This window comes from Caenorhabditis briggsae (genome assembly GCF_000004555.2).
Source record: "Caenorhabditis briggsae complete genome, chrIV, whole genome shotgun sequence".
In the NCBI taxonomy this organism is placed as follows: domain Eukaryota; kingdom Metazoa; phylum Nematoda; class Chromadorea; order Rhabditida; family Rhabditidae; genus Caenorhabditis; species Caenorhabditis briggsae.
In genome coordinates, this window is record NC_013487.2 from 17,097 (window position 1) to 33,172 (window position 16,076).

General features: G+C 35.3%; 4 protein-coding genes across 4 annotated transcripts in view; 3 read left to right on the top strand and 1 right to left on the bottom strand.

Moving 5' to 3' along the window:
* Window positions 1–3,685: 3,685 nt before the first annotated feature.
* On the top strand, window positions 3,686–6,377 carry CBG26216 (the record flags this gene model as incomplete). Its single annotated transcript, XM_045244707.1, has 9 exons — window positions 3,686–3,829; window positions 3,877–3,939; window positions 3,991–4,066; window positions 4,114–4,208; window positions 4,252–4,365; window positions 4,409–4,485; window positions 4,570–4,747; window positions 5,555–5,796; window positions 6,284–6,377. 9 exons carry the CDS (start codon window positions 3,686–3,688, stop codon window positions 6,375–6,377), a joined length of 1,083 nt encoding a protein of 360 aa, XP_045097927.1.
* Window positions 6,378–8,214: 1,837 nt separating this feature from the next.
* On the top strand, window positions 8,215–10,756 carry CBG00329 (the record flags this gene model as incomplete). Its single annotated transcript, XM_045244708.1, has 8 exons — window positions 8,215–8,314; window positions 8,384–8,451; window positions 8,654–8,743; window positions 9,924–10,049; window positions 10,101–10,183; window positions 10,230–10,339; window positions 10,397–10,528; window positions 10,581–10,756. The coding sequence occupies 8 exons, from the start codon at window positions 8,215–8,217 to the stop codon at window positions 10,754–10,756; spliced, it is 885 nt and encodes a 294-aa protein (XP_045091541.1).
* Window positions 10,757–14,028: 3,272 nt separating this feature from the next.
* Window positions 14,029–14,566, top strand: CBG00331 (the record flags this gene model as incomplete). Its single annotated transcript, XM_045244710.1, has 2 exons — window positions 14,029–14,082; window positions 14,417–14,566. The coding sequence occupies 2 exons, from the start codon at window positions 14,029–14,031 to the stop codon at window positions 14,564–14,566; spliced, it is 204 nt and encodes a 67-aa protein (XP_045091542.1).
* Window positions 14,567–15,327: 761 nt separating this feature from the next.
* The window catches only part of CBG00332, a gene marked incomplete at both ends in the record, with an annotated part of 1,258 nt that continues 509 nt past the window's right edge, over window positions 15,328–16,076 (bottom strand). The window contains 2 exons of the mRNA XM_002632279.1: window positions 15,328–15,576; window positions 15,626–15,820. Of these exons, the coding sequence (XP_002632325.1) occupies window positions 15,328–15,576; window positions 15,626–15,820 (444 nt within the window). The remainder of the gene's footprint in view (window positions 15,577–15,625; window positions 15,821–16,076) is intronic.

Sequence of the window (16,076 nt, forward strand, 5' to 3'; positions counted from 1 at the left end):
ATGTTTTCTAGTCCATTTTTATATGGTGGCCTAGAAAACTCAACGCGCGAAAGTTAGGCCACCATGTTAAAATGACTTAAAAACACACCAGGTGAACATCAGATCATTTCTAGGCTAAAAAGAATCGTGGCTTAGAAAATTCATGTCGACAATTTGTCGGTAATTTTCCGATAAATTTACCGGTAAATTTGTCGATAAATTTGTCGAAAAGGGCGTTTGTCGACAAATCATTTGTCGATAAGGCACACTGATCTAGGCTGAGATTGGCCTAGATGTACTCCCTTATAGTGAGACAACTACCTAGAAGTACTCCTTCAAACTATGTACCTCCTGAGCATAATGTACCCTCTTTTGATATATGTACCTCCGGAGTATGGTCCCCACACGACCCCTCTTTAAAACTAGTTTATTCTTCAAAAAAGTTAGTAAAGGTCAAAAATTCAAAAAAGTGGTTATCACATCTCAAATCGTTTGACTACCATAACTCTCCTATTCGAAATGACAAGAACCAAAAACCCCTGAAATTTCAATAACAACACAAATTGTTGGTATGGAAAGGTTATAAATATCCCAGGACATAGTTCACCAAAAAAAAGTGATTCTATGAAAAACAGAGAGTGATTAGACAAGGCAGGATGTGATTATTTCTAGAGAGGAGGGGATCTAATTCTGGGCGTAGCTTAGCGGAAAGATGACAATTATGAAATGGGCGGAGAAACAAAGTGAGTGAAATTTCTGAAAATATTATTTCAGGAAAATCAGAAATTTACTAGCGAGAGAATGAGAGAAAAAGAGGAGAGATAGGAAAAGTGTGACATCACCCTCTCATTAAAGCACATGTGAATATATCCTAATTTACCGTGAGCTCTCTAAACTAATATCATGGCACTGTAAATTCAATCCACAGCTGGAGTAGCCTTCTATTAGATGGCAGTCAATTAGAGGCTGGGATTCCATTTTTCAAGACACAGATCCGAAATTGTTCTGTTAGAAGTGGGAGGGTCTTTATGTTGAAGTGTTTAAGGTATAAAAATGGCTAGATCATCTTTGAAACCCTTTTAATACAGTAACTACAGTAACTACAATAATACACAGTAACGACGCTGTACTACAGTAACCACCGTAGTACAGTAACCACACTGTACTACAATAATAAGCTGGAACTACAACAGCCGCCGGAATACAGTAACTGCACTATTCTACAGTAATTCACTGGAACCACAGTAACCGCCGTAATACACAGTAACTACATTGTATTATAATAATACACTGGAACTACAGTAACCACCGCAATACAGTAACTATATTGAACTACAGTAGCTTGACAGTACTACAGTAATACACTGGAACTATAGTAACCATCGAAATACATCTCTATATTCACGCCCTTCTCTCTTTTTCAGAGTCATCGGTGATTCATAAGTATTCTGATCACCTGTCCTACCGTACCCTTTCACTATACCCTATCTTCCAAGGATGTCTATGATCAACACAAACCACAGAACATAAACAATGATGTAGCTGAAACTAGCAAACATCAGCGCCGCGCTTTCCAATAAACGCCGCAGACGTCGCGGGGCAGGAGATCCATTGATTATTACTCTCGTTTTTGCTTTTTCTGCTTTTAAGAGAGCTGGCGCCGAGAGATGTTGCCTCGCAGTTTCAGTTCTGCTACTACTTTGCTGTTGGTGGCAGTAAACAACAAAACTTCTTGCTTGCTAGTTGAAATTTCTTGATTATTTACTGATATTCTGTTGCTTTTCTAGCGTTGTCTAGGATAACTAGGTGAGCTGGATAGCATATATGATTACTGTAAGCCTATGCATGAGTCATCGCTAGTTGTAGTAAAGTCACATGCCTCCTGTAATCATTGATATCGGATCAGCAATAGAATATAGCATAAGGCGTATATCAAAGCGAATTCGTAAGAAGTCGATTCCAGAAAAGACAGTATGCTAGAACATATTGTCACGAGCATTAAAAAAACTGATTTGTGTTAAAACCGGACTCGTTACTATGGCCTAGATGAAGTTTGAATGGATCTGTTTGCATTGTACCTGACATAAATAAAGCAGTAACTGGAATTTCGATCACTGATCAAAACCTTATCAACTGAATGAAACAGTAGCGACTTTGAAAAAGTTACAACTTTTACATTGATGTCGATTACTAAACTTAATAAATCTTCTAATTGCACACCAACGATGTAATGACTGGCTTTTAAAATTTAAAGGAGGGTAGACATCAAAAATTTCAAAATTTTCATTTTTACTGAAAAGATATAACTCTGAAGTATAAATATAGCTATGTACTTAAAAACCTGAAAAAAACACTTCAAGGACGAAAAAATGCTCTTTTTTGTCACCCTAATTTCTTCACTAGCTTGCTGCTGCGGCGTCGCTTCATAATGTGAAAAACGCGATGGTCGCCTCTTACACGCGTAGTGTAGTGGCTACGCTCTAGGCTAGTATTCAGGAGGTCAGAGGTTCAATCCCTGCTGGTGTTTTTACTTTTTTCTTCCCTTGTTTCCTTCGGATTGAACTTTTTGAACTCGGAATTTCTGAAGGGCTACCAGCGTGCCGCCGAGACCTCGCTCCGAAGTACCAAAATCAGTTGAAAATGAAGAAACTTGTTTTATTGTTTTTTTGTTAACAAATAAAATATGAAAAAAACTACAATTAATTTTTAGAAAGAGACATAATAATTGAAAGAAAAACCACATAATTAAAACAATCCTCGTGCAGGGCTGGTCGTCGGAAGGTGAAGGAAGCAGTAAAAATGGAGACGTCTCTGAAAACCCTAGTCATAAAACAGTTTTTATTCCTAGAGTAATAACGAGAAGTAATGAGATAAATAGGAACAGTGAAGAAACGGTTATCGAAGAGAAAATAGTTTTTTTCGCATGCCTATAAATAACACCGGCGACTGGCAAAATAATCGGTCGATAGAACTTTAAATTTACATAAAAAAATCACTTTTATATGGGTTTTATAATAAATAAGAAAAAAGAGCTTTTTTAATGTTTGAAGTCGTTAAAAATTGAAAAAAATAAAGTCGGGAAATAAAAAAATAAAAATGTTTGCGCGTGGGATTGCGTGCTTTAGGTGCGAACACCGCGACGGCAAAATACACATTCCCTGAAATTTTCCCCGAAATTTTTGCTGTCTGCCCTCCTTTAAAGTGAACATTTGTTCTTATCGTAAAACCTGTGATACTCTGTCAAGTTTCCACTCCGTCAAGTTTCAGCTCAACCCTCTCGGTTCCTGTAAAAGATATCAAAAATGTATCAACTGATAAAGTGATTATGAAATTATGATAAAAAATTTATCATTTGACTACTTTTTCATATCTTTCACAGAAACCGACATAAATTGTCTCAAAGCTGACGGTTTAGTTGGCCCTTTAATAGAGTGTTTACGGTTCACTAGAGCGGACTTACTGTAGTCAGAGGTCCTTCTAATACAGGTTTTAAAGTATTTATTAGTACAAAGTTTTCAATGGAAAGATAATGTTTTGATTCTAACGGTTTTACATGTAGTCTAGTAACCCAAATAGGGTATTATTATGTTTTTTTGTGTTTTGGACTATCTCGCTCTAAATTTTCTGACTTTCTTGGAAGCGAAACTCTAATTATATACTCTATACTTTATAAATTATAGCTACAAATTTCAGCTACAAAATAATTATGGACACTACAAACTACACATCTGAGGAACCGACTGTTGAACTTCGAGTTCTTCATATAATATTGGCTTTAATTGGCTTATTTGACCAGTTGTTTATGGTGAACATTTTTTTTAATGAGGCAAAATATAGGATTTCGTGGAAGGTTAGGTTTAAGAACGATTTGAGATGAATAAAGGAAAAAAGTTACAGTATCTAATGGCTTCGAAGGCGATTGCGGGAGCAATCTACTGTATTGCTCATATAATTCTACAGGTAACCATTTCAAAAAATTATAATTAGGATTTCCAAACTTATACTTTCCAGATCTTGAATCTATACGGAATGATCCCCATGAAGTACTGTGTCATCGTTAAGCTCTGCGAGACAATCTCACTAACTTGTAAGTTCGCTTAACTACAGTAATCCAAAACAATGAAACAATATCAGATTCTCAACTATTTTTCGTTACATTAATGTTTCGAATTCTGCTGAATGAAAAAAGTCATCGAAAACTTTTTTCGTTTCTTCTCATTGTCTTTTCGGTGAGCGCTTTTTTCTGAAAAACAATGAGGAGAAATATTTTAGATTATCTTTGCTACTCTGGTCGCATTTTATCAAGATTTTTGCTACAGACATTTTATATTGATTTGCTCCTTTTTTGGAGACAGGAATGCGTGGGATCCAGTTGTGAATCAATTGGTGAGACATAGCGAAGAACGGTCTAAAAATTGAACATTCTCAGGCTATTCTTCTCCCTGATTTATTGGTATGCATAGCTTTTTTATCTTGGTCTTGGTATGAATCCATTCCACAACCAACGTGAGTGACTATGGGAAATACTAAACAAAAGAAAAATTAGTCCTAATTTTTCTTTTAATTTTTGAAAAAAAAACATTATTTCAGCGGACACCTCCAACATGGATTTATCGCAAAAAAGAGAGAATCTACAGTGTCCTGGTGGCTGGTAGTTTTTAATCTTGCACTTCATATGGTTTTCAATATCCCAAAAATGGGAATGGTAACACGGATTATATTCAAGGATGAGAAAAAAGTTTCAGAGAGTGAATATTACATTTGGAATGTGAGTGAAGAGAACTAAATGCCGCCAACATTCCCTTTAGCCAATTTAACTCGAGTCTTGTGACAGATACTAACAAAACATTTTAGATTTTATGATGAACATTTTGTCAGTTGACCAATTTTTGATATCTCTTCGAGATGATCGAGATAATTCAGCTCAAAGTGTGAGTATAGGTGGCCTTGTATACGGTAATTTGATTTTTTAACGCTTTCCAAAAGGAAAATACATTAGGTTGAACGATGTGATGAATTAAGAGCTGATAAAAATTGGCAATTAATGAAATGATAGTTTTGAATATTTATAATACAAAGTGTATTAGTTTTTACAAGTGTTACTTCACTAGGAAACCATATAATACTGTCACTTTGACACTAATTATCTCGGTCTCTGTGAAAGATGTCAAAATATTACCAAGGTCATAAAATGTTACCAACAGTGCACTGTCATTTACGGTATTACTTACTTTATTTCATTACTCACTGTTTTACTGTATTTACCCAACTTTATCATACCTACAATCCCAGGAGCCAAAACAATTAGAGCCGAAAAGAATTACTTAAATTTCTCGCCAATTATCTCAATCCATGTAAAAGGTATCAAAATGTCTTCAACTGATAAAACACTTGTATTATTGTGCCAAATATATTGTTAGTTGATCACTATTCGAAATCTTTCACAGAAACTGAAAAAAAATTGGGTCAAATTTGACAGCTATGAGCTATCCTGGGTTTGCGGAGATCTTTACAAACTCAGTAGTTGATATACAATAAAACAGTAGTTGTAGAGTATATGAAACACATTTTTCAGTTATCCACAATACTATACCAAGTGATTTCTCCTTGGCTATGGATTTGGACGTTCAGAAAATTCGGGAAAATGTACAACAAGATGAATCTGTCTGGAACGCATTTAGATTCACCCTGGTTCAGAACTGAGGAAGATAATAGGATAGCAGAAAATACCAGGGATGAGCGGGCAAGGCATATGGAAGATCAGAAAAAAGAAAAGAAAAATAATTCAAGGAAGAAATGCAGCATTTGTTGCTGGAGGTGAGATTTTCCAAATGCGCTTTAATGAGAAAAGCAAGTTTAAGCCTCAACTGACAAAACACGCAAATTTCCCTTTTATACCGAAAATCCTAACCTTTAGCAATGCTGGGAAATGTGACGAATTTTTGTAGTAGTGGGAAAATAAGTTGTTTTGAAAACAAAATTTCTCGAAACTCCGCACAGGGTAAACAACCGGAAATAACAAGTCAGCTGGGCGGAAATTCAAAAACTTTTGGAGAGAAATTTCGAAATACTTCTTGAAGCATTTTTCAAAAAAAATGTCAAAAAACTCCTAAAAGTGCAAGCCTTCTCAATAGTTGAAGAAGCTTAATAATGGCTTCAAATTTTTTGAAAATTTTGAAAAATTTAGTTTTTTCGGGAAAAGCTGTAATTAGGTTCTGTAACAACTTGAATTGAATAGTAAATCTGGTAATGTCTGAAACAATGTTCAAATTTGAAGAAATTCATAAAATTGAAAAAATTCCAGCAAACAAAAAACCACCCCTGTTCGATCTTTCACACAAGAGACGAAGTACGAGAGATTCAAACGAATTTTTGGCAAACCGGAAAGATATGTTTGATGTGTTACAATAGATAATTTAAATGATAATTAGTATAAAAAGTTCATTCCCATTTTTCAAGATCAACGTTTTTCAGAAGAACTGTAACTAATACCACGACCTGGAGACCTACGGAGGAATTCAGTCGTATTTTTACTGTAATTCCTCATTAATGAGCTGGTTCAGTTGTGATGTGGTCCGAGATATAACACATTTTTTAAAGATATTTCTAATAGTAAGCTCGTTAATTACTTTCACCAAAGATTGTATTCATTCTGTTTTATTTCCCTCACATATATATTTTCCCGTTTCACATGTTCACTATTTAGGCATTTAGTTGTTGTTGTTGTTGTTGTTAATCCCATCCTTTCCTTGCCATCGTTTCTTTTTGAATCAATATTTTCAAATCAACTAAATCAGATATGATAGAACTCGGCGAGTACTACAAAGTGGTATTATTTAAAAAACTATGGCATGTCTATGCACAAAGTTACAAGTCAGAAAGTGGCCGGGCCGAGCCTCTGTTTTTTTTTGTCTGTAACTTTGTTCATAAACAAGACACAGTTTTCCAAATAATATCATTTTGTAGAACTCGCAGAGTTCTATCATATATAATGTAGTTTGTCAAAAAATATTGTTTCTGAAAAAAAAACTATGGCAGATCCCGCGAAGGCTCGGCATAAACCCTATTTAACATTACCTTTTTCAAAAATATGTACTTTTACTCTACTAACTCTAAAACTCTACACCTCTTTTTTCATTTTCTCTACCCCTTTTGATTTGTTGTCCTCAAATATGTAAAATTTTATTTTTCTGTGCATGGAAAACGTTTGAATTCCCTTCAAAAAGATATTCAACTTTAAAAATGTTACAATAATTAAGCACCATTCTATATTTTACACAATTCATCAAACAGTTTTAATTGTGGTTTCTCAAGAGATTCGAGTTAAAGCATAAATCAAAAAAGGTAAAACATCGGATAACTAATAGTGTTCATGAAAGTATGATTTTTTGTATATTTTTTGTTGATTTTTAAACTTTTAAAACTAAACACTAACTAACTCTGAGAAACGATTCTCCCATCAAAATTAGAAGATTCCAGATCGAAAAAATAATGTTTCAGTTTCAAAATCATCTCAAATATGAACTTGAAATAGAAAGTTTAATTTTGTAGCTTTTCCGTACATAAGTTTATTGAGAGGGAAATTTTCTGTTGTCAAATTTTTAACATTTCCTCTTCTGGGGTTGAATCTGAATGTTCCAAAATTGTGACCTATAATTTAGGTTTCCGATTACTTTGAAATTTTTGAATGGTGAAAAACAGACCTAGATTGGAAGCTTTGCATTCACTGAATTTTTTTGAGAATCCCTTTTTCAGCTTTTCGCCAATTTCTGAAATTCCCTTGCAAATAGGCAAATAACTGAAAGACTAGGAATTTTCCAAAATTTCTGTGAACGCAAATTTTTCAATCTAGATCTGTTTTATACCCTCTAAAATTTTCAAAAAGATCAAAAACTTGACATCCGAGCTCCTGATTCCTGAAAATCAACTGAAAACATGTTTAACTTCATCTTATTGACCAGTTAATACCAGAAATAGAGTCATTCCAATTTTGCAAAATTCCCACAATTCTAAACATTTTGTGTTTATATCAACTACCTCTACCTATTGTTATTGTTTATATCATCCACCTACTCTAGGCTCCGCCCCTATCAAGTTTCACCTGACCCTACTCTTTTTTCTCTTCTAATCTAAACATTGCCCATGTCATTAGTCCTACCTCAATTCTCAATTTCCAAATTTCACACTGTAGAGAAAGAGAATTCCAGAATATTCCCTTTTCTATTCTGGAAAACCATGAGAATCCTCACTTTTCTTTTTGGAGCTCTAGTATTTGCAAATCTCTATGCATGGACTTTTGCGGCACAGGAAATGGATCATTCGGATTGGAAGAGAGGTACGAGACTCTTTTCAGATTGCTCTGAAAATTTCAGAGCTCTTTTTAGTTAGTTTCCCACATTTTCAGACCCTCCAAGCCGCGTTTTATCTCTTCTAACCGCACAATGTATTAAGCATGAGGAATCTTGTCAATCGGTATGTTTTCGGGCACTGTCATGTTGAAGCTTAATTATCTCGGTTATTGTAATAGTTATCTAAAATGTGCCAACTCATAACATGTTTTTGACATAATGGGAAACAATTTATCAGTTGACAACTTTTTGGTATCTCCGACAGGAGCCGAGATAAATTGGCTTACAGTTCTGGTTACTTTTATTCTGATTCTTTGTCTTTCCAGTTCGTCCAAATGAATATTATCAAAATCGAAGATCTTATCAAACTCCTTGCCACCTTCAAATCTGCACCAGAGGCCGAGCTGATCGATAGAGTGAGTGATGGCCGAGTTTTTGGATTTCTAGGCCATTAATAACTTTTTCAGCTTACGTACCTCGCTGACGAGATTGAAATGTGTAAAGATGCGGAGTGTGTCCAGGATTTTGAAATCAAAAATGGACGGAAATTCGAGATGGCGATGTTTAAGGTAATTAGAGAGTTAATTGGGGTGTAATTACGTAAATTTTTAGGCCAGGAGCATTGTGAGAGCTTCCCAGGAAATGAGCAATTACGCCGACGAGCATAGGATTTTCGTGGATTCGGAAATTTTTAATTAATGTTTTTAAATTATTTTTTAAAGTTCAGTTTGTAAAATTGCAGATAATTAAAACATGAGAATAAAGATGGGCATTTTTTATTTTCAAATAAATTTTCAGAATTTCAAAAAAATTAAAAACAACTGTAAAACCTGTATTAGAAGGGCCTTCCGAGGGGGGTTCGGAAAAATAGAAGAACCTCCTGTAATAAAAGGGCCCTCTGTGAAAAAAGAACTCCTTCAAAATGTGTTTTGAAATCAGAAAATTTTCGCACTCTTCCAGTGGAAAACAAAACTTCTAATTAAAGGGTCCATGTAATAGGAGGTCCCTCCAGAGGTATTTTGGAACAATAGAAGTGCAAACCCTTCTAATACAGGTTTTACGGTTGATCGAAATTTCCGAGTTCCAGGAGATCTTGGTTTCTGAAAATTGTCTATTTTACGTGCTGAAAAGTTTTCAACCTAAAAAAAATTGATTCCATAAAAAATTCCAGTTTTGAAAAAAAAATTCTGATTTTTTAAAATTTAAATTATTAAAAACGCCAAAAATGATGTATATTTCAATTGGACTAGTTACAGATGAGGAGGAGATTCCCATAAAGAAAATCGAGGTAATAATCTTCTTTGTAGTTTGTAGTATAAACGTTTTTTTGTAGTCTGTAGTTTAGATTTTTTTTGTTTTAGTTTGTAGCCTTTTTGTAGTTTATTGACTTTTTGTAGTTTGTAGTCTTTTTGTAGTTTGTAGCCTTTCTGCAGTTCGAAGTATTTTTGTAGTTTATAGTTTGCCGTCTTTTTGTAGTTTGTATTAGTTTGTTGTCGTTTTTGTAATTTGTAGTTAATTGTTTGTAGTATTTTTGTAGTTCATAGTCTTTAGTCTTTCTGTAGTTTGTAGTCTAAATTTCCGAAAAAAAAATTCCAGATCTCTCCAGAAGACCGTATGGAAACAATTATTTTTAATAACTTCAATCGATACAGTATCGATTTTTTGGTTCTATGTGGGGACACAGAAATTTGGAGCGCCAAAGAGTCCAATGGAGCGCATTTTGTAAGAATCCTACCAAAAATTTTTAGATTTTTTTGAAAAATTGTTTTTCAGGACCTGAGCCCATATTGTGACCAAAATCTGATGATTTATCACAGGGAATGTGAAAAATACAAAGTTTTGAAAGAATTGAGAAAGTAAATTTTGAAAAAATCGGGATTTTTCAAAAATCAAAAATTCCAGAGCTTATAAAAATGCTACTGACAAACTGTCGCAGTTTTTCGTTAAATCTCCAATGCCACATATTAATTTGAAAATCGAAGGATTCCAAATTACAGCTCTTGTGGATACTGGTATGGCCTAGTGTCTAATGACCTAAAATTTCATGTGCCCTATTTTTATTTTTCCAGGCGCCCAATTATCCATAATTACTAGATCAGTCGCCGAGAAGTGTGGGATTTTCCAAAAATTGGATTCCAGATTTCAGGTGGATGCTCAAGGGATTGGAGGAGTTAGCCAAGCTTTGGGCAAGATTTTGGATGGTATTGTAGATCAAAATAAATCTAATATGTAGATCAAAAAAATTATTTTCAGTGGAACTAGAATTTTCTGGTTATTTCCTTCCAGTAGTCCTGGCAGTTTTTGAAGAGTGCTCTTTGGGATGTGTCCTTATTATTGGTGTGGATATTCTGACTGCGTATTGTGCCAACGTGGATTTCAAGAACAAATGTGTGAGATTCAATGAGGAGCTGGAAGTTGAGATGGTTTAGTGAACTTGGTGTTTTTTGGGATCGGAAATAAATTGGTGTTTTTTTTCAATAAGGTAAAACTTGTATTAGAATGGACCCTTCAATAGAAGTTCCCCTCTAATAGAACGGCTCTCCGAGAGGGACTTGAAAAAATAGAAGGGACTCATGTAATAGAAGGGCCCTCTGTGAAGAAGGATCTCCTTCAAAATGTGTATTTAAAATTAAAAAAATTTTCGTCTTTTTCCATGAAAAATATTCCGGAAATTCCTCAATTTCCTAGAAATTTGCTGAAAGACAATTTTTTGATAAAAAAAACTTGCTCGATTTTGGAGAAAATGATAGATTTCATGAATGTTGAACGTAAATTCGTCAAATAAAAAAATTTCCTGGAAAAATGGCCGGAACAATAGAAAAAAAACCCTCTAATTGAAAAGCCCTTACAATAGAATGGCCCTCCGGAGGCAACTTGGAAAAATAGAAGGACCGGCCCTTCTAATACAAGTTTTACGGTACACGGTATTTTTTAAATCAAATAAAAAATGGGGAAAAAAATTCGTTTATTTGAAATCTTAGAAAAGAGCCAAGAATGCAATTAAGGAGAAAAGAAAAAGAGAAGTGATCATTGCAGAGCTGGATTTAACGCCATCCTTCCCTTTACTTTTGCACCATTGGAAGCCTTTCCATTAGGGCACTGAGACCCCGATGATCCTCGTGGGTAGTCAGGTTCGGAAGTCGAACTTCTGAAATTGTGACTCCTGAAATGGAATGTGAAAACATTCTTACTTACAAGGGAAGTGTTTTCAGACGGGGGTTGAGAATTTGCTCAAAATTTGTGAAAAGGTACTTTCGAACAAGCTGAAAACGGCTTCAGCAATATATCATCCCCGGATCCGATAAGAATCGAAATATGGTCTCTCAAAGTGTTTTCAGTGCTAAATTTTGACCAAAAATGTTCATTTTCCGAGCTTTAAAACTTGTTTTTCATGATGTTCTCGAATGCGAACCTCATTTTTGAACATTTCTCTATTATCTAGAATAGTTTTTGAACAATTTCAAAAAAAACATTTTTTTGAAAATTTTTGAAAAATATCTCCATGGGGTGCCCCACACTTCAAAAATGATTTTTTGAAATTTTTTTGAAAAGTTTCAAAAAAAGTCCCAGTTATTCAAAAACGATGAAAATAGCGTTCTCACAATATTTGACATCCCAATTTCGTCTTTGGACTCAAAAAATCTCCGAAGAGTCGTAATTGCTAGAACCTTGACAACCCCTAGCTTCTCAAATATTGCTTGAAATTGACTGGAATCTATAGAAAGAGGTTCAAAAGTTATATTTGATCGATTTAGAAGTACTACATTTCGAAAAGGGTAGAATTGAGAAGTTTCCAGAGGGTAGAACTTTGTTTTTTTAACTATAGGAGAATGTAAGAACCGGTCGAAAAGATCATTATTAAATGTTTCATCAAGTTCTCATAAAATCTTCTTTCTACTTTGAAAATTTTGAAAATTCATCAAATTGTATCATAAAGTGTCTAGCGGGCCAAACTGGAAATCAAAAATTCGTTTCGAAAAAAGCAAATAAAGTTTTTACCACAGCGGGGTTCGAACCAGCATATTCACTCCTAATGAGTCACCCTCTTACCACAAACACAGGTCCTGGGCGATGATGCGCATAAAGGACCCGATCCATATGCGATCCTCTAGAAGTCCGTTTGACACATATCGCGAACAATGAGCTGCGATGAGTCTCATATGTGTGCGATGTGGGAGAGGCTGAATCGAGTGTTCCGAATGCACGCGTATCCTAGATGGATTCTAGGTGTGTGGGCGATGTGTGCGATATGGGTCTGATACGGTAGGCCGACTACAACACTCCGAAATCCCGGATGCGCGCATTGTTTACCATAAATCCACACCGGCAACTTTGTCAATTTTTCGTCAATTCGAGCCTACATTTCTGGTTTTTCGATTATTCCTTCGACGTTTTTTGTGAAAAAGAGTTATGGCAGACTAAAAAATCGCTGAATTCTTGCAGAAACATGTCTTTCACTCGTCAATTGCTATGTTTTTCGCCAAAATAGGTGATATTGAGATTTTTTATTTCACTTTGTAGTTATTTTAAAAATCGTACTTTCAGGTGGAATAAAATGTAAGTTGGTAAGTATACAATAATTACAAAGTGTAAATTATAAAAATTTTCGATTTTTCATGCGATTTCAAAAAAGTGAAAGTGAGACATATTTTTGAACAAATGAAAAAAAAACAATTTTTAGCGAATTTTTTCCCATTTTCTTCTGTTTTTGATTGCTTATCAAATTTAAATGGAAACTGCCATAAGTCTTTTTCAAAACCAAAACATTGAGTTTCGAAAAATCAGTAATATGTCGTTCAAAATATAAAAGAATATGGAAAAATAAAGGAAAAGTACGAAATCGGAAGACCTGAACAAAATCACATCACAATAGAACTTAACTGATACTTCTAGGAACCCCCAACCAACGTTTTAGTTCATTTCATCGAGTGCCAGCAAGCCAGGCGAGGAGATGCTTTGCGGCGGCGGTGTGCCCCATATGCCCCGTATATGCCCCATACCGGCGCCCTTTCCCTGTACCCAATTCATCGGCGCGTCCTCCGTCGCCCATCCATTATGCGTATGCGCGCCCAGGACCTGTGAAACCACACAGCCGACATTTTCCTCTGGCGCGGAGGGCGTAGAGGAGGGAGGGGGATAGAGGAGAGAGGGAGAGCGCGAAATCGGTATAAAAATTTCAGACGAAGATTTTAAGCTTCCTGGTGAATCCGGGGACGAGATATTTCTGACATCGTGTAAAGGGAGTCTCAAACTATAAGTACTAAAATTTTGAGTAAATTCTCAACCCCCGTCTGAAAACACTTCCCTTGTTAGGTCCGACCAAGCAAGAAACACCGGAGTATTTTAATTGTGCACAATTGTGCACAAATTTTGTCAACTGATGAAATTTTGGTTATATTATGGTAAACAATTTATCAGTAGACAGAATGTTAAATATTTCACAGGAATCAAGAAAATTAAGCTCAAAGTTGTAATCTTGATTTTCCAGTTCGTCCAATTGAATATTCTGAAAATTGGGTTTAAAATTAAATAATAACACACTTATCACACTATTATATCAACATACCTATTTTTTATAATTAGAAATCTCATGAAATTGAGTTTTCGCCATGAAAATAGAAGGATTTAGAGAAGGGAACGGTTTCCTTTCAATTTCATGTTTTTTTTGTTGTTTTTGGGAAAATACGATTTTCCGAGAAAAATGTCAAATTATCCGGAAAAAAATTACCTTCAGAAAGTTTCCGGAAACACCACTGTGAGAAAGTATATTAGCTTTTCACGCCGAGAAAATAAATGATCTGGAAAAAAGTATTCTTTTTTTCTATTATTATAAAAAGGGACCTGCCCTATTTCTGAACAACATAAATCTTCACTAAAAATATAGCCGTGACATGAATCGGTTTCAAATGAGATAAGATCTCAAATTTGGCTATAAAAGAAGAGGAAAACTGGAGAGAAGTCAGTTGAATAAATTGATTAAAACAATCAAACAACATCTGTGTGCTGTAGGGCCCAAGTAAGCATAAAAAGAAAGATTCGTTTTTATTTATTTATTTTCCAGAAAAAACCCTTCTGAATCTAACTTCCAGAAGGGAGCGCCAGGAAGTGCTTGTCCAAATGGGCCGAATCCTGTCGGTTTGTGTAAAGCATTAAATATGGGAGAGAATGGAGATGGAGAAGACAAAGGATCGAATCAATCGTCTCTCATTGCTTTACTCCTGATTGTGCTTCTTATTTGATTAATATGAAATGAAGTTATGTGTGCGTCTCGATCATCTGTTAATTGTTAAGCTTGATTAAAGCGAATGAGACTCGATGAAAAAAAAAGTTCGAACTTTGTATAAAAGAATGAGCGATTTTAAGAAAAATATATGCTTGAGAAACTACTAAAGTGCTGAAATTTCCGTTTCAGTACCAAAAATCGCTTTTTCAGTGGACTTTGACAAGTTGACACATGTTTTCAATTTTCCCAAGTTTGAAACCTTTTCCAAGAGCCTTCGAGTCTTCGAGTTAGAGTCTTCGAGCCGAGATATAGCGATTTGAAGTTTGTTGAAGAGACGCAGACAGTTAGAGTGTCTCGTTGTCTGCGTCTCTCACCTTCTAGACTTCAAATGACTATAACTCGGCGTCTAGATGCCGTAGAGAAGTCATTTTTGGACTAAAACACTTTTGGGAATTTGTATTTTCGCAAAGTTTGGAAAATTCAAAAAAAAAATTCAAAATGCAAAAATTTAAATTTTAAAGTTCCAACGAAAAACAAACTTCAAATGGCTATAACTCAGGGTCTAGAAAGTCGATAATTTTAGATTTTTAATTATTTTCAGACTTCAGTTTTCGAAAATTTTATTGAAACCACCAGCTGATTTCAGCGCCAAGGCTGTTCAATAGATTCAATTCCAATAAAACATTTATACTTTATTTCTCCCGTACCAATCAAAGCAATATGTTATTTTATAGATTACAAACAACAACAAAAACGTCATAAACTCCCAAAAAATTCTCAAGATCCCATAGGAATAGTAGTAAACGGGCTCATCGTCCGATTCGTCACATTTGCAGAAGACGCTCCAGATGGCGTTGTTCCAGAAGACGTTGAAGGGGGAGAGGACACCATCGATGTGTTCGGGGTGATCGTACGGGGTTTGGCGAAGAATGACGAGTTGAGAGATGTAGTACGACGAGTGCGATCCAGGCAGGAGTCGAAGAAGCGAGCGAGGGTGATCGAGTTGGCAGAGCTACGGATTATGGTCTGAAAATCAGAATGTAGAATAATGCTTGGGATCTATTGCTCAGCTCACCTTTAACGAGTCAATATGAAGTCTATCATAGCTAACTGGACCTTTATGAGGGACAAGATCTGCTTTGGTACCAACGATAAGAACTGGAATGTTGCAACTTTCAATGTCCACCTTTAGAGCGACTGCCGCTGGATCTTTGCTAGACGTTGGGGCTCGGGGTTTGCCGTCGAGCATTGTGAGCCACGTGGCAAGGTTCTGAAAAAAAAAATCAAATGTTGGCCTAACTTTTGAAATTTTGTTTTTCTAGGCGGCCTAGAAAACCCGACTTGCAAAAGTTAGGCCACCACTTCAAAATGGCCCAGAAAACACACTAGATGAATATCAGGCCATTTCTAGGCTTTTTAAGGTGGTGGCCTAGAAACCCCAACTTGCAAAAACTTCAAAATGACCTAGAAATGGCCTGACATACCATTTATAGAGTGGTGGCCTAACTTTTGCAATTTGAGTTTTC